The following is a 23,700-nucleotide window of genomic DNA, read 5'->3' as shown; positions in this document are numbered from 1 at the left end:
AACATTTTAGGGTCCCCTGCAGCAAAGACCAGATCCCAGTTGGTGGGGTCAAAGGGTGAGAAGTGGGTAATCCCAGATGCTGTCTCTCGATCTATTCCTAAGCCAAATCGGTTTTGTAGCGCAGTGGATCCACATCCGCTACCATGATAAAAGATCAATACTATATGCTCTTTATTATAATATACTGTACATATGTTCTTGCATTCAGTAACTAATACACTGCATGTGTGATATCCGTCCTTTCCGTATTATCTTGCTAGCTTTATGAGAGGCCGAGGATGTGATTTTCATCTTTGAACAGGGAATTCAGTTTTTTTTAAGCAGTCAGCTGATTTGAAAAACCTTTGTGCATGAAAAATCAATACACATAGCTTTCTAAATACCAGCAGAAGAAAGGATGCACTTACCTGTTTTTTTGTTGCATTGAGTTTTCTTTTCTTACATTTTTGAAAGTTTCATACTTGGTTTGCAGGCTCTCCTACATTCAAGTTTTTGGCACGCAGTCCTGGTCTTTCGCATGAATGTGCTCAAGCTCATTCCCCTCCCCCTCCTTCAGAGGCTGTGTAGCATTAGCACACCCACTCAATGCTACACAGCTTATCCTCTCTCTAAGTAGCTGCTGGTCCTTCCACTTTACTGTTGATAAGAGCAGAAAATGCACCTGGAGTGAATTACAGCCAGCCCTCTGTAATAGTATTTTCTCTGCTCTTTGTCCTCCCTTTAAGGTGTCTACACACATTAGATGAATGATGATCAGACTTGCCAATTTCAGCAGGAGTGGCTGACCATCTAATGTGTTTGAGGGTCTACTGACTTTCCATCAACGTCGGATGTTGGGGAACCAAAGAATCCGCATGTCGGATTTCAACATGGCCACACCTTTGTTTTCAAGGGAGGTGTCTGGCAGTGGCTTATTCTCCTCTTTCCATTAAGAACATGGGCCAGACTGGGCATGTATGAGAATTGTGGTGAAGAAGGAATGGCTATCAGTAGAACAAGGAAGTCAAAGGAAGCATGTCCTGCAAGTAATCCCCTTACTAATAGCAGCAAATCTCTAATATAAAGAGGTCTATATGGTGATAAGTTGTACAGAGAAAACTGTTGCGTTGCATAGCACCCGTTACTGCAGAGTCCTAATTTTGAAACCTGGGGGGAAGCCAAAAACTGTGCTTATTAATCTTATAAGCATGGGGAACACCTTCGACAGCTATTTTTTTAATCTTTGGGATAGACCCTCAACAATGGGGGTACAACCCTGTTAATGAGCAAAATGAGGGGGCTTCAACTAGCACAGCAGCTCATCCATACAGGTCAATTGCTGGAACAACTTCTGAGATCCCCCATTCACTGCTAGTGATATCTCATATTTCTTGTCACTTGGGGTTCTTTTCACAGTGCATTTTCTTGATTGTTGGAAGATCCTATGCAATGTCAAGGGAAGCTGGCTCTACACATGGCCCTATTCATCTCTGTGTCTGCGCAGTTTGCCATTTGTAGGGATGAACCCTGTTCTATAGTGTGTCATCATTACACAACAATTCATCATAGTATCGATTAATTGATTAATTATACCTACAGCAACTGTTCTTGTTAAACTGTCTAGTTTGTATAACTCTGAAATCAATAGTTCCCATGAAAACTGTCCACAAATGAATACACATGCATTGCTTCAAGGAAGTGACATAGCAAATATATGGTATATTTGGGTAGGTGCTGTAAAACAAAACCCCTTCAAGTTGTTTGATTTCTTGAGCAATCATCCCATTTATTTCCTGTTGCCTGAAAAAGAGGAAACAAACTCACTCTTGCATTATCATAGAACTTGTGTTTTTTTGTGATTTTTCTGGCACCCCTCTAGATAATGATACATGTAGAGAAATGGTAGTCAGGAAGTGGTAGCTGGGCAAACTGATAAACCCCTGACTGCAGAAGTGACTGCAATGAAGACCCTTTTACACGCAATGATAATCTTTTAAAATGTTTTTCATACGAGCGAAAATGAACAATAATTGTCCAGTGTAAATGCAGCCAATGATCGAACAGTAAATCAATCGCTTTTCGTACATCTTACATTTTATCCAGGCATAAAAAGCGTTGACTCATTCACTAATCATTTGGTTTAAATACCAATCACTCTGTCATTCTCATTCCCTTAGGGCTCTTTCCCACAAGCGTAGGTGTTTTTACGTGTGCACACTGGCGCCTTAAAAAACAGCGAAAGGGCGCACAAATCTAACGTTTGTGTACCTATTCAGATGGCACTGGCCCGGCGCTTATACACTGAGACCGCAATGCCGTTGCTTCTTCTTCCCTCCCCCTCACTTGCTCACCTCATCTCTCCTTCCCTCCTGCTGTTTGCAATGGGAGTGGGCAGGGGTGGAGCTAAGCAAGCGTTTGAAGAGGTCGAATCCACATTGCAAATCCTTAGCATAAATCGACAAGTAGTGGATTGAAATTTGGCTCCGTATGTCAATTTCTGCATTGATTTAGGCCTCATGTCCACGGGCGGATTTGATTTGCGGGGCACCCACGTGGAAGATCCACAATTCAAGCCACCCGTAGGGTAGCATGGGCATCTGCTCTTCAATTTCCACATGCAGATTTGTTTCCTGGATTTCGCATGCAGAAAACAAAACGCAACATGCTCCATTTTACCGCATATTCCGTGTGAACGGCTTCTATCGAAGTTAGTGGAAGCCGTCTGATCCGCCCAGATTCCTCTGTGCAGTCGCATCATGGCAGGGCTGGTTGCAAGTAGTGACAAGGGTGAAAAGTATTGTCACCATATGCAAAATCTTGGGTGTGTTGGAAACCATTTTGGTCACCATTTAGAGCCTTTCTTTAATTGTGACAACAGTTGATCACGGTGGATTTCTAAAGGCAGACTACCATTGATCAGCTGATTGCTGAAGTCATTACTTTGAAAAAAGGGTTATCTTCATGAGATTACCCCTTTTAATCGAGTTGACCCTCCATAGCAACTCATCACCTATCTACAGGATTGAGAAGTGTCTGATCTGGGGGGTTAAACTGCTTGGACTGCCACCGATCACCAGAACAGGGTTCACTAGTCTCCCCGTATGAATGAAGTAGCGGTCACATGTAGTTGACTATGTCTGGCAGTTCATATAGATTAGTTGAACATGCATGGATGACCACTGTTCCATTCGCACGGGAGATTTGGGCTCTCTGCTCTAGTGATCATAAGGGTCCCAGTGGTGAGACCACCATTGTTAAGACACAACCCCTTTAATGTTATGTAGTACTAATTGAACTGCAGTTCAGCCTCCACCACTTCTTTGAGAACACCACACCCTTATCCAGACCTTTTGTCTTGTAACATATTTTCCGTTCCACCATATATTATGTATACTGACCATCTTCTTTGAGAAGACCACCCACTAGAAGACTACTTTTAGGTTATCGCTCAAGGGAGGTTTCACTTTATACACAACATTACTGCAATTGACTAATATTCTGAGAGTACATTTATATATTAAGGCTCAAAGAAATAATGCATTTCACTCCTAAACTAAATTTGCATAAAACACAAACTAGTTATGTAATGGGGTATTATGTAAATGATCTGAAGGAAAGTAGCAGAAATACTGGTTGGGGAAAACCCTCAAGTATTGATTCTTTCATCTGAGATTTGTATGAATGGTGTCTGAGTTGCTAGAATCAATAATTAATTGATTTGTTTATTATATAGCAGGAAGGAATTCAGTAATAAAAAGCTAAAGGAAGTTGGGAAACAATGGAAATTTTATTTATTTAGAAGTGGATGAAATATTACCTACTGCTCAATAATGTAATAACTATTGTAACCAGTAAGAATTTGATGGTGTTCCAAAAAGCTTGAATGCTCAGAGATAGCCACTAAACCTGGAGTAAACCACCTTGGCTGTTGTGGCCTCTCCAGTATTGTGCTGATTTGGGGTAAATTCTTTGGAATGTTTAATATCTTATTTAGAGGGCTTTATTTTGGTTTCTAGGGTTTTTTTTGCATTTTTGATGTCCTCTGCTACATTTAATATAATTTCTCATTAGCAAGGATGTGTGATGACATACACTCACTCACTTCTGTTATTCTCTTCTAATTTTTTTAGACTCGCGTTTTTGCCTTTAACCCCTTAAGGACCAGGGTGTTTTTGTCCCACAGGACCAGACACTTTTTAGGGAATTTACCCATGTGGTGGTTTTACTGCCCTATTTTTTTTCCTTCAGCTACCAAAATTATTTTTGCAGAATTTTTTTTTTTCATGACGTATAGGACTATTTTTTTTATATTTTTTTCACTGAATTTTTTCCCCAGTTTTTATTACAAGCTTAAAAAAAGATTTTTAAAAGTTAATAGTTGTTTATTTGTAAAATGAATACATTTATGCTTACATAAAGTACAGGAATGGGTTCCTCATTTTGTTTCGGACGTTCTGATATATAATTTGTATGGTTTCGGATTACAGGACGCACATGGAGACGGTTTTGGTTTGTGTTAGTAGTGGGTGGTTTTCTTTTTATAAATATATTTATATTTTTATTTCATTCAGTCATTTTTTTATCAATTTTTGTAACTGTTTTCTTTTACATCTATGTCCCCCCATGATGTCATATAAGTAAGACCTCCGGGGGTCATTCACATTATTTATTTATTTATTTTAATCTCACACTTTTCCACTGTAACTAGGGCATCCATAGTAGCCCCAGTTACAGGAGAAAATATCCCCGTATAGTGACAGCAGTCACTGACAGAGCTGATCATGGTCTGCTTAGACCCTGCAGCTCTGCCATGGCAGGGGGCACCCGGCAGTCACACGATCGCTGGTTAAATAGCAGAAGGGACACTTCCGCTTTCTCTCTTCACTATATAGCACTCATTGAGTGCTATGTGGCCCAGGTCCTTGGCTGTATCTCTGGCGGCCAACAACTCGACTTTCTCCTGCTACATTACAGGAGTTTTAATGCCACGCCGTATTTTTACCATCAGCCAGTGGTTAAAGCCTTTTACAAATAGGCACGCCAGTAACTGTTGTTCGGCTCTGAATTATGCTTTGTGTAAATACCTAGTAGGACACGTAGCCAGGAACACTTAGCCAGAGGTAAACTTTGACTTGCTCTCTATGCTGAAGGATTAATTCCACAAGAAAATTTTTTTTAGAAATCACCTATCCACAGGCTAGGTGATAAAAGTATGATCACAAGGGGTATGACCACTGGGACCCCTAGGGATCAGAATAACAACATACTCCATGTAGCGCTAGCAAATGAAGTGGCTCTACGTGACATCACTCCATTCATTGTATATAGAGATAACCAAGTGCTGCACTAGGCTATTTCCATCAGTCCCATGGAAATGAATGGAGCAATGGTCACACTTGCGCATCACCGCTGCATTCTATAGGGAGACATGGAGAGCGCTGTTCTCATGATCCCTGGGGATTCTGGCAATCGGACACCCAGTGATCATAGATATATCACCCATTCTATGGATAAGTGATAACTATTTTTGTTGGATTTCTTCTTGAAGTTATAAGGACCACAGGTGAATGCTGGACATTCTAGTGCAAACAATACATAAACTGGCTATAGACAAATTTGCCCAAACTCTACTATGAACATATTTAAAAAGCATGTCATTTCTGTAGGGAGAACAGGAAAAGACGCTATTGAACATTCATTGGCGCAAGTCCATCAGCCAGATAACAGCAGACATCCGAGAAAGGACATCTGCAAGTATTACATTTGTACATTTCATTCTCTTTCACACAGGTGGAGAATCGGCTTGTGTGAATAGCAGATCAGAATTATGATCATTCATCCCCATAGACCTTGCTCACACAGGGAGATGTACAACCAATCAGCGAGTATTTTTCATCAACAATGATCATTGGCCCTTTAGCACAGCATGATTGTTGGGCGAACAAGCTTTCGGAGGAAAGCTTTCGAACAAGATTTTCTCAAACTAACACTGCTCTTTAACCCCGTAATGTCCGCCAAAATGCCTTTTGACGGCCTGCAACTGTAGGACATGTATGAAGGGAGATTACATTGCGATCTCCCTCAATACATCATGGCTGCTTCTTACAGCCATCATTTGGCGGCAACAGCTCTGATAGGCCGCGCGGCTCATCTGAGCTGTTAACCCTTTAAAGGGGTTGTCCCGTGCCGAAACGGGTTTTGTTTTTTTTCAATAGCCCCCCCGTTCGGCGCGAGACAAACCCGATGCAGGGGTTTAAAAAAAAAACGCATAGTACTTACCCGAATCCCCGCGCTCCGGTGACTTCTTACTTACCTTGCGAAGATGGCCGCCGGGATCTCACCCACGGTGGACTGCAGGTCTTCTCCCATGGTGCACCGTGGGCTCTGTGCGTTCCATTGCCGATTCCAGCTTCCTGATTGGCTGGAATCGGCACACGTGACGGAGCGGAGCTACGAGGAGCAGCTCTCCAGCACGAGCGGCCCCATTCAGAAGGGAGAATACCGGACTGCGCAAGCGCGTCTAATCGGGAGATTAGACGCTGAAATTAGACGGCTCCATGGAGACGAGGACGCCAGCAACGGAACAGGTAAGTGAATAACTTCTGTTTGGCTCATAATTAATGCACGATGTATATTACAAAGTGCATTAATATGGCCATACAGAAGTGTATACCCCCACTTGCTTTCGCGGGACAACCCCTTTAAATGCCGCTGTTAATTCTGACAGCGGCATTTAAATGCCCCGAGTGGGTGTCATGACAGAATGCCTAATAAGCCATGCCCGTGGGGTGGCTTCATAGACTGCCTGCCCGATAGCAGTATGATGTAATGGAAATGGAAAGCAGTTGCTGCAGGGGAAATATCAGGCTGGCAGCATCTTCCCCAAACAAAATCAGCTATTTGCTGGGGTTCCAAGAGCTGGACTCAAGGCTATCCCCTGATCACCCTGTATTCTGCATTCTCAAAGGGTTGTGCATCTTGGTGCAGCTCTTTGAAAGGGCATTATCAAGATACAATGGAAATATCAAGTTAGGTCTTTGTAGATTTACCATCTGTACCTGTTAAGTCGCTGCAGCGTAAATAGCATTACATCATACTGCAGGAGCGATCAAAGTATTGCAAGTATTTGTCCCCTCTGGGGACTAAAAAAATGGAAAAATTAGATCAATAAAGTTTTGCTAATTATTAAAAAAAAAAGTAATAAGTTTAAAAAAAAAAACCCTTTTGCCATATTTATACTAAAATAATCTAAATAAAATAAAAATGCATATTTGGTTTCGCTGCTATGTATCTGAAAACTGTTATATTTTGTGGGGCTCGGTTAATAATACAACACCGAGGTTTTGGAATATTAGAAACATTGTTAAATATAAAAAACGTACAGTTGACATTTTTCAACATTCCTTTTTCTGTACCCACAGTGGAGAACTCACCACCTCCCGTGGTAACCTGCTCCACTCATTGATCACCCTCACTGTCAAATTTTTTTTCTAATATCTAATTTTTTGGTCACCCTGTCTCCAAGAAAAATATGCAATAAAAAGCCATATGTACTCCAGAATGTTACTACAGAAACTACAGGACATCCCGCAAAAAATGAGCCCTCACACAACTATGTTGATGAAAAAATAAAAGTTATTGCGCGCCGAAGATGGCGGCAGAAAATAATTAAAATAAAAATTAAATATCTTTGAAAAAATACAAGTAGTACAGCAAAAAAAAAACTACATAAGTTTGGTATCATAGTAATCGTACTGACCCATAGAATAAAGCTATCAGGTCATTTTTGTTGAGGTTTGGGCGCCGTAAAAAGCAAGATGCACTGAAAGATGGCAGAATATTATTTTTTTATTTTTTTTTATTTTACTCCACTTAGAATTTTCAAAGCGTTTTACAGTACATCATATGGTAAATTAAATAGTACCATTGAAAAATACAACTCGTCCCGCAAAAAACAAGCCCTCATACAGCGTCATTGATGGATAAATAAAGCAGTTACAACTTTTTTAAAGGTAGGGGCAGGGAAACGAAAATGGAAAAACAAAAAAAGCTCTGTCACTAAGGGGTTCATATGGCTCCCTAGTGGTGTAAACTGACCACTACAGTGGCCACTCTGCCACAACGGGTGGTGACATACCACAGCTCGGAGCCTTGGTTCCACTGGACCCTATATGCCCCTGTTGTTGCCCCTGAGCCTCTATAGGCCAGTCCATTCCTGAATACAATTTGTGGCCAAGGCCGCGATCATCGACCATTGCGATCACGTTTGGCAGTCTGTACCTGTTTGAGTGCACAAAAGTTCACTTGATCGGTAGTGATCTTATGCCCATGGGTTTACAGTTTTACTATGGCTAAAGTTGACTACCACCATTAATTGTGTGTAAACAGCAGGGTCACAATGTCCGCACGTTTGCAGGGAGTTGGTGAACTTTGAGACAAGTGAAAAGAAATAGAGAAAGATGATGAAAGCCGCTTTTATAGAGATCAACTCCAACACTTTACAATAAACTGTTTATTGCCTTGTGAAACGTCAAGTTTTGGCTTGTGCAATGACTCTGTAACTGAAGCTAGAACTACAACTTTCGCAGAGCATTTTAATGAGTAGGACAAAGGACATGCAACTGTGATGAGGGCAATGCATGGGAAACCTCATTACGCAACTGTCTCTCATATGTCGCTGAACACAGCAGGCTTTACATTAACCCCTTAAGTATGCAGCCTAGTTTGGTACATAAGGACACAACAATTTTTGGGGATGTTCTTTTCCACTTTTCAAAAGCCATAACGTTTTATCTGTCCATCGACATGGTCATACGAGGGCTTGTACGTTGTGGATCAAGCTGTAGTCTTCATCGGTACAATTTTTGAATACATTTACTGTATTCTAAATCTTTTATAAAAGTTTTTTGGGCAGGGTGGAAGTACACGTTGTTTTGTTTTTTTACAAGCGTTGTTACAGTATGCACTATGCAGTAAAGTTGACAACTTTTCTCCGCGAGCCAGTACAATTACAACGATAACAAAATTATATATATTTTTTTAAGTTTTAGGTTCAAGGACTCAGAATTTTTTATTTTTCCGTGGATGGAGCTGTGTGACTGTTTGTATTTATGTGACAAGCTGTAGTAAATATTTGTATCGTTTGAGGGGGTACATATAACTTTTTGATCACTTTTGTGTTTTTTGGGAGCTGAAAGCAACAAACATTTTGGCTCCATCTTTTGCATTATATTTTTTTTTCCCCTGTGGGATAAAAAGCGTGTTCAGTTTATTAGACGGGCTATTATGGATGTCGTGATACCATTTTTAAAAATTCTTTCTTTTTCTTCTTTTAAAGAATCGTTCAAAGAAGAATAAATTTTTTACTCTGATTCTGGGAAGCGGTGTGGGAAGAGGCACTCCGGGATTTTTTTTTTTCTTTGCACATGTATAATGCTACTTCAACAGTAACATTTTAGCCATGTAACTTGTTTCATCCCACCTCTGTTGCATCTGTATATATTTAACCTTTTCTGGTCAGGCGTCATGTGATGCCAGTCTGACTAGCACTCCAGAATTGGAGCGTTACTCAGCCAATCAATGCAGCGCTCAATGAACCAATGTGAGGGCTGTGATTGGTTCATTCAGTTCTGAATTGATTGGCTGAGCAGAGTTTGAAGAACCGATCACGTTGTAGAGGCAGGATTTATGAATTGGCCAATCAATGCAGTGGCTCAGCCAATTCATAAATCACTAGCTGCTGGAATGGGTAATGACCAATTTGTACCAAAGTTGTTAACTAATTTGCAAGACATTATGCTTATCATACATGCAAAGAGAAATTCAAATACAGTGTTGAGCTTTACAGCAATTTTATGGCTTTTGTGTCCACAAAAAGACAGAATTGTTCACCTTTTTTTCATTGTACACTTGACCCGATCAGAGTAACTTTTCCACTTAGATTGTAAGAATACAAATGTAATTAGTTCATAGTTACACCAATACTGATTATTTTATAGAGTTTAGCCATTAAAATATGGAGTACAAGGGAATACATCGTAGGGTAACATGCATGGTTTTTATTTCGGTTCATTGAAAAGGGATTGTGCGAAGAGCATTATCACTGGTCATATGCTCTATTAGAGCACATGAATGTCAGAGTGCCCTATGTGACTAAGAGCGGAGAGCCACTTACTAGGAGCGGCTCCCATTCTGGCACACCTTCTGCTGTCCTGGTGTTACAGGACGGCCTTTCATGTGAATGGGCATCCTGTAATTTTACATTTTCCCACCATCAGTTGTTGCAGGGGAAATATCAGGCTGGCCGCATCTTCCCCAAACAAAATCAGAGCTGGACTCAAGGCGATCCCCTGATCACCCTGTATTCTGCATTCTCAAAGGGTTGTGCATCTTGGTACAGCTCTTTGAAAGGGCATTATCAAGATACAATGGAAATATCAATTTAGGTCTTTGTAGATATCTCATCTGTACCTGTTCAGTCGCTGCAGGGTGAGTGTGCAAGTGGCCAGCTATTTCGTCATTGATAGTCAGAAGATGTCAACAAGAATGATCCAAGGTCCTTATCCGTGTATGTCTATAGACAAAGAGGGCTGCGACGTTTTGTCCGACGCAGCAGACTTTGTCAAGCATAAGCATACTGAAATACTGACACACATATATATCAAACCCAGTGTAAAAAATTACCCAATCAAGAGATAACCCCTGTGACATACCCCACACTTACCCAATAGGTGTTGGCTAGAGGGAGGAGGCATCAGGTGTGAGAAGTTGGTTAAGATAATGAGCTTAATAGTACAGCTGACGTGTATATTGAATCGTCATCGGCGTTGGCTGGATGTAGCAATCAGTCCACGTCGCATAGATCGCGTCACCAGCGACGCTGTCCTGCTGCGGCGAAGCCGAACCATACCGGCACAACAGGCAAGCCCCAATAAAGCTGGAATTGTGATTTCAATTCAACGAATAGCTTTCTGAAAAGATTCCTACGTGGGGCTGCTTACATACTGCATTTTGTTCGTCGCTTCTTGGGATCCCTGAAGTCGGGACCCTACGGTGAGCGTGCACCCTTATTCATCTCTATCTCCCCCACTGCTGTGGCTTTTCGGTGTTCTGCTGAGACCCTCTTTGGTTAAATTAGACAAAGAGGGCAGGATGTAGATTGTTTGCTTAATTCTATAGGGAGATCATTGCGCACAACCTGCAGCCTATCGTCATCATTGACTCACATGGCTTACATACGTTTAAGTAACCAATTTAGAGTAGATCTGTCCAGGATGTTCAGGTTGCATGGATTACATTTGTGGACTGCAAATTTCACATAATGCAATAGATTCTCAAGCTTGATTTTGACTTGACTGTAGTTGGACATTCAACTTGTTTTAGCCTTATTAGGTGGGACCAGAAAACTATCATATGCATATGGAGGCATCCCAACTCCCACCCCCTTGAAAGCGCCGTGAAATAAGTTGGTGCTATATAAATAACAAGATTTATTTTTATTCTCCACTCTCCTCATGGAAAATACACCAATGCTCCTCCGAACCGAGTGTTCATGGGTATAAGGGAGTCAGGAGTAATAGCTTTTGGTCGAATGAACATTTGAAGATGTATAGTCACCTCTACTCCAAATTTTCTGTCAAACTCCAAATGTGTTTTCTTCTTAGTAGCTCCCTACCCATACAGGCCAATTGTACCGAAAACTCTTTACTGCAGTCTCAGTCACAACTCTCCTCGTTACCCTGTCTCTGCAGAATAGCCTTGGCAAGACACTACCTACATGCTATGATGTTGCTTCCATTACAGCAAGGCGCACTGTGACATCCCAACGCTTGGATATTGTTTTTTTGACTTGGTCTTCATTTTAACAAGTGTATTTCAGATTTACAGTCAATGATACTTGAATTGGGTGGATTTACACGCTTCAATAACGCATATGATTCAGCAACCTAACCGCTTGGTCGGCCGTAGCTACCAATCGTAAAGGAAGCGTAGAAAGATTTTGACTTTTCGATGATTGTTCAAATTGCATTCACATGGTTGGGAGGCATGGAGAAGAGTCAAAATGATGCATGACAACACCTTCTTTAGAAAAACAGAGCATGCTGCGTTTTGGGCTTTTTTTGCGAATGACATGCACAGGAAAATATGCGCATGTTAGCGAACCCATTGAAAACAATTGGCTCTATTCCCTGCGTATTGCCCGTGCAACTTTTGTGTACGCAAATATGCATGCAAATACGTATGTGTGAAGCCAGCCTTAGTGTGGAAACATACAATGCAGCTGACCACACTCAGGCAAACCATGGCCATACAAATTCTTGCCAATACTGTTCGGCCATTGACCACTGCGGGTGGGCATGGTTTGGCCACATGTAGCCAAGCCCAACATGTCCTTCCATCTTTACCCATTTATAAATACAGCACCACTGCTAACCTCAGTAAATAAATTCAGCACCAGAAGCAAGCACAGTACAGATACTCCCCAATATGGGAATGTTCAAGTACAAGCCTATCTGTAAGTATGATGTAATGCTATAGCCATAGGCACTGCTTGATAGACACTCTGCATAGGCAGCCCTGGGGCCTTTCAGAAGGCTCCCGGCTGCTGTGGCAAAAGCACAGAATCCTGCGATCTTATCGCTGGAGGCCGTACGGGACTCCTGAATGTCGGGTGCAGGCTAATTCTTACAGCCTGCACTTGCCCGCAACAGCTCTGATAAGCCACGCCGCTCATTGAACCTGCTAACACTTTAAATGCCGCCGTCAATTCTGACAGCGGTATTTGAAGGGTTAACAGCTCAGTGACTTATCTTCGCGGCTTATTGGAGCTGTTGCTGGCGGGTATCTGCTGCAAGAATCAGCCTGCACCCGATGTTGTATGGAGCGGGATCCCTCCATACAAGCATTTGTTCGGACATAGGAATAGCTTCCTGGAATGAAACATGTTCGTAAGTTGGGGATTTTCTGTACATAGATACAATACTAGAACCAAGCTCAGTACAGAAATACAACACCAAAACCAAGCTCATAACATGAATACAACATCAGAACCCCTGAAAAAAATCATATATATTCTATAAGACAACCTTTAAATATACCTCTAAATAATAGTTACCATATCATGTACTAAAATACTGTCTCTACGCAGTGATAGTGATTACAGTGCAGGTATCTCCACTAATCACAGGGCCAGATTAAGACTGCCTACAGTTTGGAACAGTTTCATTAAGATGCCCTCCCCCAGCTTCCACAACTGACATATGGAGCCCTACAACGATGCTGCTATGTATCTGAAAACTATTATATTTTGTGGGGTTCCGTTAATAGTACAACACCGAGGTTTGGGGATATTAAAAACAATGTCAAATATAAAAAACTTACAGTTGACATTTTTCAACATTCCTTTTTCTGTACCCTCAGTGGAGAACTCACCACCTCCTGTGGTAACATGTTCCACTCATTGATCACCCTCACCGTCAGAAAGTTTTTTTCTAATATCTAATCTGTGCGTCTTGCCTTTCAGTTTTATCCGAAAAACTACGAGCCCCTCTTACCAGAGGTTGCTGGTCATTATCCATTCCTCATCCTTCACTCTCAGAACACTGATGTTTGGAGTGATGTATGATGTAAGGCCAGTTTTTGTCATTCTCCCACACACTCCCATGTCAGATGTCCTTACCTTGTCAGATGGGTGATGTTTGACACCTTAGTTCCTTCTCCATCAGATGGGTGATGTCTGACACTCTGCCACTTACATGCGTGCAGACATTTAAACTATGCCAAGCCTCTCATAAGTATATACCGTCAGCATTTAGACATGTCCTCCTCAGGACTTGCTGGAGACTCATCTACGAATTTCGAAAAGTGTATAGATGCAGGTTCAATAAATAGACGTTTGTCAAATAACCAACCCCTGTAATGTTATTCTTACGGCTGTAGAATAACCGCATATACCTAATTTTTTTATTTCTGGAGTAACGTTGACCCAAATGGGTATAATGGGACTTTGGGTTGCCTGCACCTACTACACATAGGGACCTTAACTTCCATAAGAATCTCTAGCCTACTCCTCTCTAAAGAGAGGCCATCATTCCTCTTTTCAATTTTTTTTCTACTGGGGTCGTTTTACCATATTTCTACTATTCTGCACAGACGACCCGTCGGAAACAGACAACCATTTCATCCCCAACTTTCGAAGTTCAGAAACAATGTAGTGCGTTGTGGTATGCTGTTTCCATAGCTCCCATTCCCTTCAGTGAGAGCTATGCAAACCTCAATGGGCTGTTTCTGTGGGCAGGTGGTGGTAACTATAGAAACTTTCCCATTTTAGCTATTTAAAGCAAAGATGGTCATACCCAATTACCCCTTAAAAACACAGGATGTACAGTTATATCCTGTGCATTCGCGGTTTGTATGGAGGGGCATTGGGAGCTGACACCTATCGGCAACAGCTACGATCAGCATGAAGTCTGATCGCGGCTGTTAATCCTTTGAATGCCGCTGTCAATTCTGACAGTGGCATTAACATCCCTCGATCGAAGTTTGGGCATCCTGAACCGCTCGCCCACATTGCAATTGCGAGGTGCCATTCGATTGCCATGGCAATCTGAGGCCCTCTGAAGCCCCCTAGTGCTGCCATGGCTGATTTGCCTATCAAGCCAATTCTGTGGCGTTGCTTGGTAGAATTTCTGTCAAATCGCGATATAATGTAATGCTATATTACTACAGTGTACTGCATGAGCGATCAAACGATTACAAGTTCACGCCCCTTATAGGTACTATAAAAGAATGTGAAAATGAGTAGAAAAAAACTTTAAACAATTATTAGAAAAAAAAAAGGGAGTAACAATCCCCCCCCCCCATTTTTCCCTCATTTGTAATTAATAAAATCAAAACAATTTTAAAAAAGCATATCTGGCATCCCTGCGTCTGTAAAAGTCTGATCTATCAAAGTAACGCATTATTTATCCTGCATAGTGAACGTCGTCAAAACAAAAAATACATAAGGTCAAAATGGCGCTTTTTTCTTGGTCACTTCGTCTCCAAGAAAAAAATGTAATAAAAGGTGATCAAAAAGTTGTATGTGCTATACAATTATACCAATAGAAACCACAGGACGTCCCACAAAAAATCAAGCCCTCTCACAACTATGTCAATAGAAAAAAGTTATGGCGGTGGGAAACTTTTTTCTGTTCCATATTCAGCTTATTTTTTAAAAAGTACAGAAAAAAATATATGATTTTGGTATCATCGTAATCCTACTGACCCATAGAATAGTTATGTCATTTTTGCTGCTGTTTGCACACTGTTATATTCGTTATGTCACAACTTTCTGAAAGCAGGGTGCGAGGAAAAAAAAAACGCAGTGAACACGGATGCTGATGCATATTCACTGCATTCTTTTACGGAACTATAGATTTGAATGGACAATTTTGGTGCTTGACCGAAAATAGCACATGCTACGTTTTCTTTATGACCAACATCGGTCCGCATAAAAAAACCGCAATCCTGAATATACCAATGTAATGTAATGCGTCTGTGTGCTTCCTGTATTTAGTCAGAAAATACACCTGTGTGAATGGGCTCTTAGGCCGAATCCTATTGATAGTGGCCCCTAAATAATGAAGGTCTATAGATTGGTACGAAGGAGTTAAAATCTAGGCATTAAAAACCCTATATACACATTCCCAGTAAAGCCACAAAAACAGTACTTAAGAGGGTAGCTTAAAGGGAACTTGTCATGTCCCCACAGCGCCATAAACTAAGTTGTGGTGCTATTGGGGGACGTGGCAGGGAGCCGGGTGATGTATTCTTTACTCCCACAATCTAGCGGTATCCTGCTCTGAAAATTGCGCCGGCACTGCAAATCCAACTCTTCACAGTGCATGCTTTCCTATACAAATCAATGGGAGAACGCATGCACGGCTCGGCTATATCTAAAGTGATCTTGGCTAAAAAATAACGTCCTTCGTGGAAGAGAATAAGCTTCTTTTTTTGTATTCACATAACGGTAAAAGGGCAGCAAGGATGACAGATCACACTTCCGCACTCTCCCCATTGCCCTCCGCCACTCTTGCATGACCACTGACTCTCCCCTACGTTCTTTCCTACAGTGTGCAATATGGCATGATCCAGGCTGGTTCTCTACTTCATCATCAGACTTAAGTGTGATGCCTGAGAAAAGCTTCCAATTACACATTACACGCTCAATAAATTCGTCTCTGCGAGTATTGTCCCGGTGACAATAGGTGAATTGGTGACAATCAGTGTCAGGAAGGGAGTCACATTGAACAAAAGGTTTTAACATGCACTGATAATCACTAATCAGGTTCTACCTGTTGCAGAACACGATGTAAGAGCAGCATAGTTTGGGGACAGGTCTGCTCTCCTCATGAGCACACCAGAATCAAAAAATGTGGCCGATTTTCTTCTTTGATTGCCCCTATTTGCCAAACGGCATAATTTTTTTTTTTGGGTCCGTTTTGACTAATATGAGTACAGACCTGTTCCCTTACCATGCTGTCCTTCATTCTTAAAGAGTACCTGTGCTTTTACTTCGGCGCACTCCTGCTTTATTGGCCGTTTTGGCTTCTTCCAGCAGACGAAGACAGCCCCATATAGCGCTATATGGGGTCGGCAGTGGAAGTGCAGGTATTCTTTTTAGGATGAGCTTTACATAAAAAAGAATTGCATGACTGAAAATGAATAATAAAATTAAGTATTCCTAATTTTGTGGCTTGCAGGTCCCAGCAAATCTCCACCCCGGTGGTTATGCAGTTTGGACATGCGGAGACCCTATTGCCATTATTGGCTCTGATGGGACTGTTTAAGGATGAGAAGCCTCTGATGGCTGACAACTTCTCGACACACATGGAGCAGAAGTTTCGCAGTGGCAGAATTGTGCCGTATGCCTCCAACCTGGTGTTTGTCTTGTACCACTGTGATTTGGCACGAAGTTCTGAAGAAGAGTACCAAGTTCAGATGCTGCTTAATGAAAATCTTCTTCCTTTCCCCCATTCTCAAGAATCTGTCTGCCTTTTTGAGGACTTGAGGAAGCAGTACAGCCACCTTCTAAACAGCTGCCATGTAAAAGATGAATGTCAACTGACAAAAGTAGCTCATGAGGAAGAGCTATGAGATGGCCAAGATTAGGTAAAGAGGGTCTTCTTAGCTGCTGGTCGAAGATGATCTAACACTCTCATGTTGCATCAGTACAGCACCACATGATCAGCTAGAGCCAGTACCCTTTCTTCCTCCTGGAAGGACTTCCATTATCTTATGTATCCTATATTCACCTGAGCTGTGATCTCCTTCATTATAACTGTGTAACAGAAGCCTCTAATCATCATCAGTAACTGTGATAGCAGTTTCTGTGTCCCCACCATATAAGGATCTTATGTTGTAGAGTTAATATTATATCACACAGGATATATGCTGACTGAAGAACCCAAGTAAGTCTCAAGTGGTCAGAATCAGATTGCATGACCCACCTAAGGAGAAGGAAGAACTTCAAGAAGTTTCATTTCACCGGAGTGGCCCTTTAAGTCTCTTCTTGGCAGTTTTTACATTTTAGTTATGAGATTAGCTAGTGTATCAAGAATTTTTGTCTACATACTTGCAGTTAGATAAGAGCCATGGGTGCGGGTAGAAATAGCCAAGAGGGAATTTAGGGATCTGTACGACAGGTTTTCCAGTAGGTAAAAGTTTACAAACTTTCAGGAGATGATTTTAAGATTGAAGTACTTGTGAGTTTGCTCCATGCACATTGCATATTGCTCTGAACAGTTGAGGTGATTATACTGACACATTAGTACTAGAGATGAGCGAACCTACTCGGCCACGCCCCTTTTTCGCCCGAGCGCCGCGATTTTCAAGTACTTCCGTACTCGGGCGAAAAGATTCGGGGAGCGCCGTGGGGGAGTGGGGGGGTTGCAGCGGGGAGTGGGGGGGAGAGGGAGAGAGAGAGGGCTCCCCCCTGTTCCCCGCTGCTACCCCCGCTCCGCCATGCCTCCGCCCGCCCCCCAGCGCCCCCCGAATCTTTTCACCCGAGTACGGAAGTACTCGAAAATCGCGGTGCTCGATCAAGTAATTACTCGAAACGAGTATATTCACTCATCTCTAATTAGTACCAGTTTATTCAATTCCAAAGTACAACTGACAATCAAAAGGTATTTTCAAGCACTGGTGTAGTTGAAGGATGCAGTTAGTGGAGTCATAGTTGGGGTCCCTACTGCAGAAGTGCTGCAGTGTATCATTGCGGAGGTGCTATGACCAAACATACTAATCAAAAAAGTAATGTCTTTAACAATATTGAATGATCCCACTGATAAAAATGTAAATGTACAGTATTTATTACATGTAATAGGCCCAATTTTCTTTTTTTTTTCATCAGGGCAAAGAGCTTTAACCTCTTAAGTCCCTACGACAGATATATCTGTTATGGGTCGCAAGGGGAAATATGAAGCAGGCTTGGGAGTCAAGCTCATATATTGGATCTAGCTCCATTTGTGACCATTTAACTGCTTAAATGCTGCAGTCAATGCTGGCTGCAGCATCTGAGTAGCTAGCCGGAGGGGGGGCCCCTCTGGCACTCCATAAACCCCTGCACAGCACAATCATGGGAGGGTCAATGGTTTACCAGTGAAGGCTCCCAGGGCTATCATGTTTGGATGCCTATTAAAGGGGTTCTTCAGGACTTTATTATTGATGACCTATCCTCAGGATAGGACTATCTGTAGAGGGTCACTTCTGTGGCCAGTAAATGGTCCGCAGCAACTGTGTAGGACAGAGTGGTCATAAAGCAAATGCAGTCACCAGCAGCACTCAATAGAACCCTCATCCGGGTGGGACCAAACAAGCACAATGATGCAACAGCTGCAGTGTGGGGAGCCCGAACCGTTATCTTGAGAAAAATCACATGGCGTGATTGAAACGTCGCTGCTGTACATATCTATGGAGGAATAAAGGAGTTTTTTTTCTACCTCTGTTTGGCATTTGTATATGCTGCTGCGGATCGATTTATGGACAGAGTGGTCATGAAGCAATTTTTTTAGAGCAACCCTCCGGGCCTGGAGAAACAAAGATGACTGCACCAGCTTGTCTGACGATGATGCACACTGTGCATTAGTATGCACCGTTAGTCTAAGACCATATACCTGCTTTGATTGACTAGTGCTGTCTGTATGAGCAGTGCTGACTAGTCAGACCAGCATGTAGTGTCTTGGGGGACGTTCAGATGAAGCGGAATTGGTATGGATTTCCTGCAGCAGAAAATCAGCTTTAAAATCTACATCCATTTCCATTGGAGTGGAGTTTGGTGTGGATCCACAGCAGAATGCACCCCTTCAATTGGAAAGCGTGAAATCTGCAGTGCACCCGCACCAAAAAAACTGCATCAAAATATGCACCAAACAGTGCGGACTTTGACGAGGTTTCTGGTGCAGATCCAAACTCTGCAATATATGAACATACTACTAATACACAGTGTGCATCGGGAAGTCAGAGATGCGGTGCGGCCATCTTTATTTGTCCAGGCCTAGGGGGTCGCTTTCCATTATGGAAAAACGCCTTTTACCTGGCCATTCCAGTTCTGCATTGGATCATTCATATGAACAATGGAACCATCAACTTGCCGGACACAACTGACAGATCAGGGACATAACTTAAGAAAAAACCTTGTAGAAAACAGAATGTCCTTGCACAAAGCGCAAAACTAAGTGGCCGTATGTGCATAAATCCAATCTCTTTCTGGACGGGCAACAGTTGCTTGTTGCAAACTTTAAAACCCTGATCAGCCGACATGATTGAATGCTGGAGGCCTTTTTTTGCCTGCAGGATAATATCCGGTTCTTGGCCTATTATAAATTGGTCCTGGTTCATCGCCGCTGCCTTACTTGTAGTGCTATGTGATTTCTTGAAGTGTGAAAGGCTAGAAGGAGAATAAAAAGGACTTCAGTTCACTGAGAGCAAGCAGAGTTGGAACTGGGAAGCCAGAGTATATTTGATATTTGTGAACAAGCTTTAATTGCATGTAATTGGAAATCCCCAAATTAAGAAAATGAGGAATACAACAGTGGGGTTTTGTGCTATACTAGAATGTAGAACGCTGTGGGGTAATCCAGCTCAGCCTGCAGTTAGCGAGCAACTACCTGCGACATATTCATATTTCACACTAATAAATGTGTTTGTGTCAGTGTAACTTTCCAGAACAATTGAAGCTGTTGGACCAAATCCTACAGTCTGTAAGCACACAGTATTGTCCTGCTGGAAGGCACAAATCCTCTTACTGTGATCAAAGGCTTGGCGCGCAAAACTCAATTGCTGTTGATCTGTTCTTTCACACTATGAAGTTTGCTGAACTTGTGGTGTTGCTGGAAAAGTTTAAATATAAGGACTTACCAGATGTATGATGGGACCAGATTCTTGGTGGTCGTTTTCCAACTAATGGGGTCTGCGGCTATTTATGTAAGAAACATACAGATATAAGAGTGGTCTCACATCTGCATCGGGGATTCCACTTTCCTGCTTTGTTCAGGGAGCAGGAAAAGGGCATCCCCATTATAGTCAGTGGGGTCCACCCGCTTTCTGCTCAGCTGCCCGGCTTTTGGACGGAAGTAAAAGCCCGCATTCAGCACTTTTTCTTCCGGTATTCTCAGCTGGATCTGAGACACAACCTACGGGCGGAGATTCCGACGCTGATGTGAAACCAGCCTAACAGAGTCAGTGTTAACATATGGCAGCGAGAGTGTGCCTTGTATAGATGGGGCACAGTTTGCATAAATGATGTTTTGGGGTATCGGCTATGTTTTGCATTGAAGACAGTGTAAAACATGAGGATGTGAACTGTCCTGAGATGTGGCATACAAAAAAAATCATGGCAAGTCCTATTTTTCTGCGTTTTGCAATTTTTAATTTTTTTTTCTAGCCCATGTTTCCCTTTTGAGCCTCCTTATCGCAATGCAAGAACTTGTGATTTTTCTGCAATGCGTTTTTTAACATTAGAAACTCCTATTGACTTTCACACTGGAAAATTGCGGGCGGCAGCGAAGCGATGTGCGACAAAGCATCGCTGATGCTCAAGAATCGCCTGAAAATAACTGCAATTTTGTCGTGGCGATATCACGATCGCCAGTGTAAAGGAGCCCTTAGGCTGCTTTCAGATATGGGCGTTACGTTTTTGCACACATCTGTGCATGTTTTAGGGCTCCTGCACACTGGCGGGGGTGATATCAGGCTGTGATTTCCGTCCCAATATCGCCCTCGCAGTCCTTCTGAACACCCCTGGTTGTGGGGCATTTTCAGAAGGAGACAGCCTCGCATCCCTGTGAAGGTTCCGTTCATGCCCACTGCAGCTGTCAGAGCCGCAGCAGGAGATCGCGATGTTCTCCCATTGTTTCTAATGGTGCCGGCGCTGCTGCCTCCGGCCCCATTGCCAGCAATGGATGATATCGCAAAAAGATAGGAGGTGCTGTGATTTTTTTTCATTTTTCACGCAGCATCGCAGGAGTGAAACCATTGAAAATGAGAATGAAACCATTGAAAATCACTGGTTTCACAATCATGCGTTTTCACTCAATCTCGCAACGCCAGTGTGAAGAAGCCTTTATTGTACTTTTTGCCTGCGTATTTGCATGGGCAAAAAAAAAAAGCAATCATGCCCCAATTGATTTCAATGGGCTATAAAGTTGAATTAGTTTAATGTGTGCTATATTTGTGCACAATACACACAAAAATAGAACATGCTGTGTAGTTTTTTGGCCAAATGAAACACGCTCGTTTGAACAAACCCATTGAAATCAGTGGGTTCTGTTCGCTGCATATTGCGTGCAGAAATTTTACGTGCGCAAATGCGTTCATGTGAATACGCTCTTGGTTAAATTTTAGGGCGCAGGCTTCGAGTGATAGGGTTAGGAGGAGAGTTTTTCCTTTTGATTTAGCGCAGGTTTTTTCCCCTAATTCGGAGAACATAAACGGGTTGCAGCACTAAGAACGCAATTTATGGTTGCTGCCTGAACATTCACGTGTGATTGGTTGCTCTGGGTTAACGCCGCACTTATTCCTCTGTATCAGGTGCTATTTATGAGCTACAGTCTTACTAGACCCATCAGAAACCTGGGTCGATGTTTTATACAAAACTGACTATATGAAAATAACGTATTGAAGTGCGTGAACTTGGACTCTTTATTTGTGTGCACCTATTTCTTCATGTGTAATTTTTCAATAAATATAATAAATATTTAGTCTCTTGCTTCTAATTACCAAGAAATGAAAAATATTGAGGAATAGTGACAAGGAATCGCATAAGGGAGGATGCGTCACAGATCCGGCTGCAAATACCCGAAGAAAAAGCACTGCATGCAGCACTTTTTCCTCTGTCCCAAACCTGGTGAGCTGGGCAGAAAGCAGGTAGACCTTATTATAGTCAATGGGGTCTGCCCGGCGATGTTCTGCCGTGAGGATTCCCCTTTCCACCCCCCGAACGGAGAAGCACAGCAGAAAGCACCCTAAAGAAAAGCACCCTAAGGCTTTTTCCAAGGTCAGATGCCTAGATAACATAATAGAAAAAAAAATGGAACAGAAGAAGGCCTTGTATAATCACAAAAAGTTTATATAATCACAAGGATTCTGTTATGAGAAAATTAACTGTAGGATAAAAAAGAGCATTTGAGCAGGAGCTGCATTGTATACACGATCCTACCAAAAGTAATTGGACACCTGAACAACAATCAAAAGTAGTATTTATTTACGGATGTTAATACGTAGTGGGGCTCCTTTGGTTGTAGTGACAATGGCTACTCTCCGTAGCATGATTTCTTCTAAATCTGATACACTTCAGCTGGTATTTCCCTCCATGCATCCTGCAAATGTCTGGCAAGTTCTCACAATGAAGATGAATAGTGTATGTTATGGATTATGATCTCAAGAGATCAATTTGTGTTATGTGCTATAGTGTGTCATCTATTTACTCCCTGTTATTGGCCATTGCCTGCTATGGGAAAATGCAGATTATGAAACACATCAATAATGTCACGCTAGGTGTTCTGCGTGTATCCTGCAAAAGCCAAGATTTATTGGCTTCTTAATTCACAGCTGAATAGGGGGGCTTTTGATTCCATTCTTCTCTTTGTGATTGTTGGTAACTCATTTTGTTGGCAAAAGGCATCCTGCACCAACACAGAAGTTACCATTATTCTCCCCGCACTAGCACACACACTACTCACGCAATACAGAGACACAAGACTGAGCGTCTCTGACATTCAACAGCTGGAATCAGATAACCTGGAATTATGATTCATCCGAGAGGTTTAGCCCCAAACTAGTCATATTTTCAGATTCAGGAGGTAACCCAAAACCAGATGCATTCACTCCTGCTCCCAGTTTCAAGAACATGTGCAATCGCATACCTGCTAAGCTGATAATCTTCCATATATGATGTTTGTTAATAATTAGTGTAGATAAATTAATGTTACAAAATATGGCGGCCATAGTTTCCCTCCTAGAGCTCCTCCTGGAAAAATATGGCTGAGATATTGAATTGTGTTTTCATGTGGAAGATTTCTGCATTTACATTTTCCGCCTCACCCTGATGTTCTGGGGAAAAGGTAAGAGGTGCAGCTCAAAGAGCCTTTAAGGCTGTAGGGGCACGCTCTTCAAATTGTCAAACCTGAAGAGCTGTATCTGCTATACAGGACTGTCCGTACAGGTCTGTGTTCTTCCTCCAAT

At 42.1% G+C, this 23,700-nt stretch overlaps 1 protein-coding gene across 1 annotated transcript in view; it reads left to right on the top strand.

Moving 5' to 3' along the window:
• MINPP1 (multiple inositol-polyphosphate phosphatase 1) overlaps window positions 1-22,217 on the top strand; it is a 52,358-nt gene extending 30,141 nt beyond the window's left edge. The window contains exon 6 of the mRNA XM_066600770.1: window positions 16,722-22,217. Coding sequence (XP_066456867.1) covers window positions 16,722-17,115 — 394 coding nt within the window. The 3' untranslated portion in view covers window positions 17,116-22,217. The remainder of the gene's footprint in view (window positions 1-16,721) is intronic.
• Window positions 22,218-23,700: the final 1,483 nt, after the last annotated feature.

The sequence above is a fragment of the Eleutherodactylus coqui genome, chromosome 4 (assembly GCF_035609145.1).
Source record: "Eleutherodactylus coqui strain aEleCoq1 chromosome 4, aEleCoq1.hap1, whole genome shotgun sequence".
NCBI classification, from domain to species: domain Eukaryota; kingdom Metazoa; phylum Chordata; class Amphibia; order Anura; family Eleutherodactylidae; genus Eleutherodactylus; species Eleutherodactylus coqui.
This window is presented reverse-complemented; position numbering and strand designations above follow the sequence as displayed.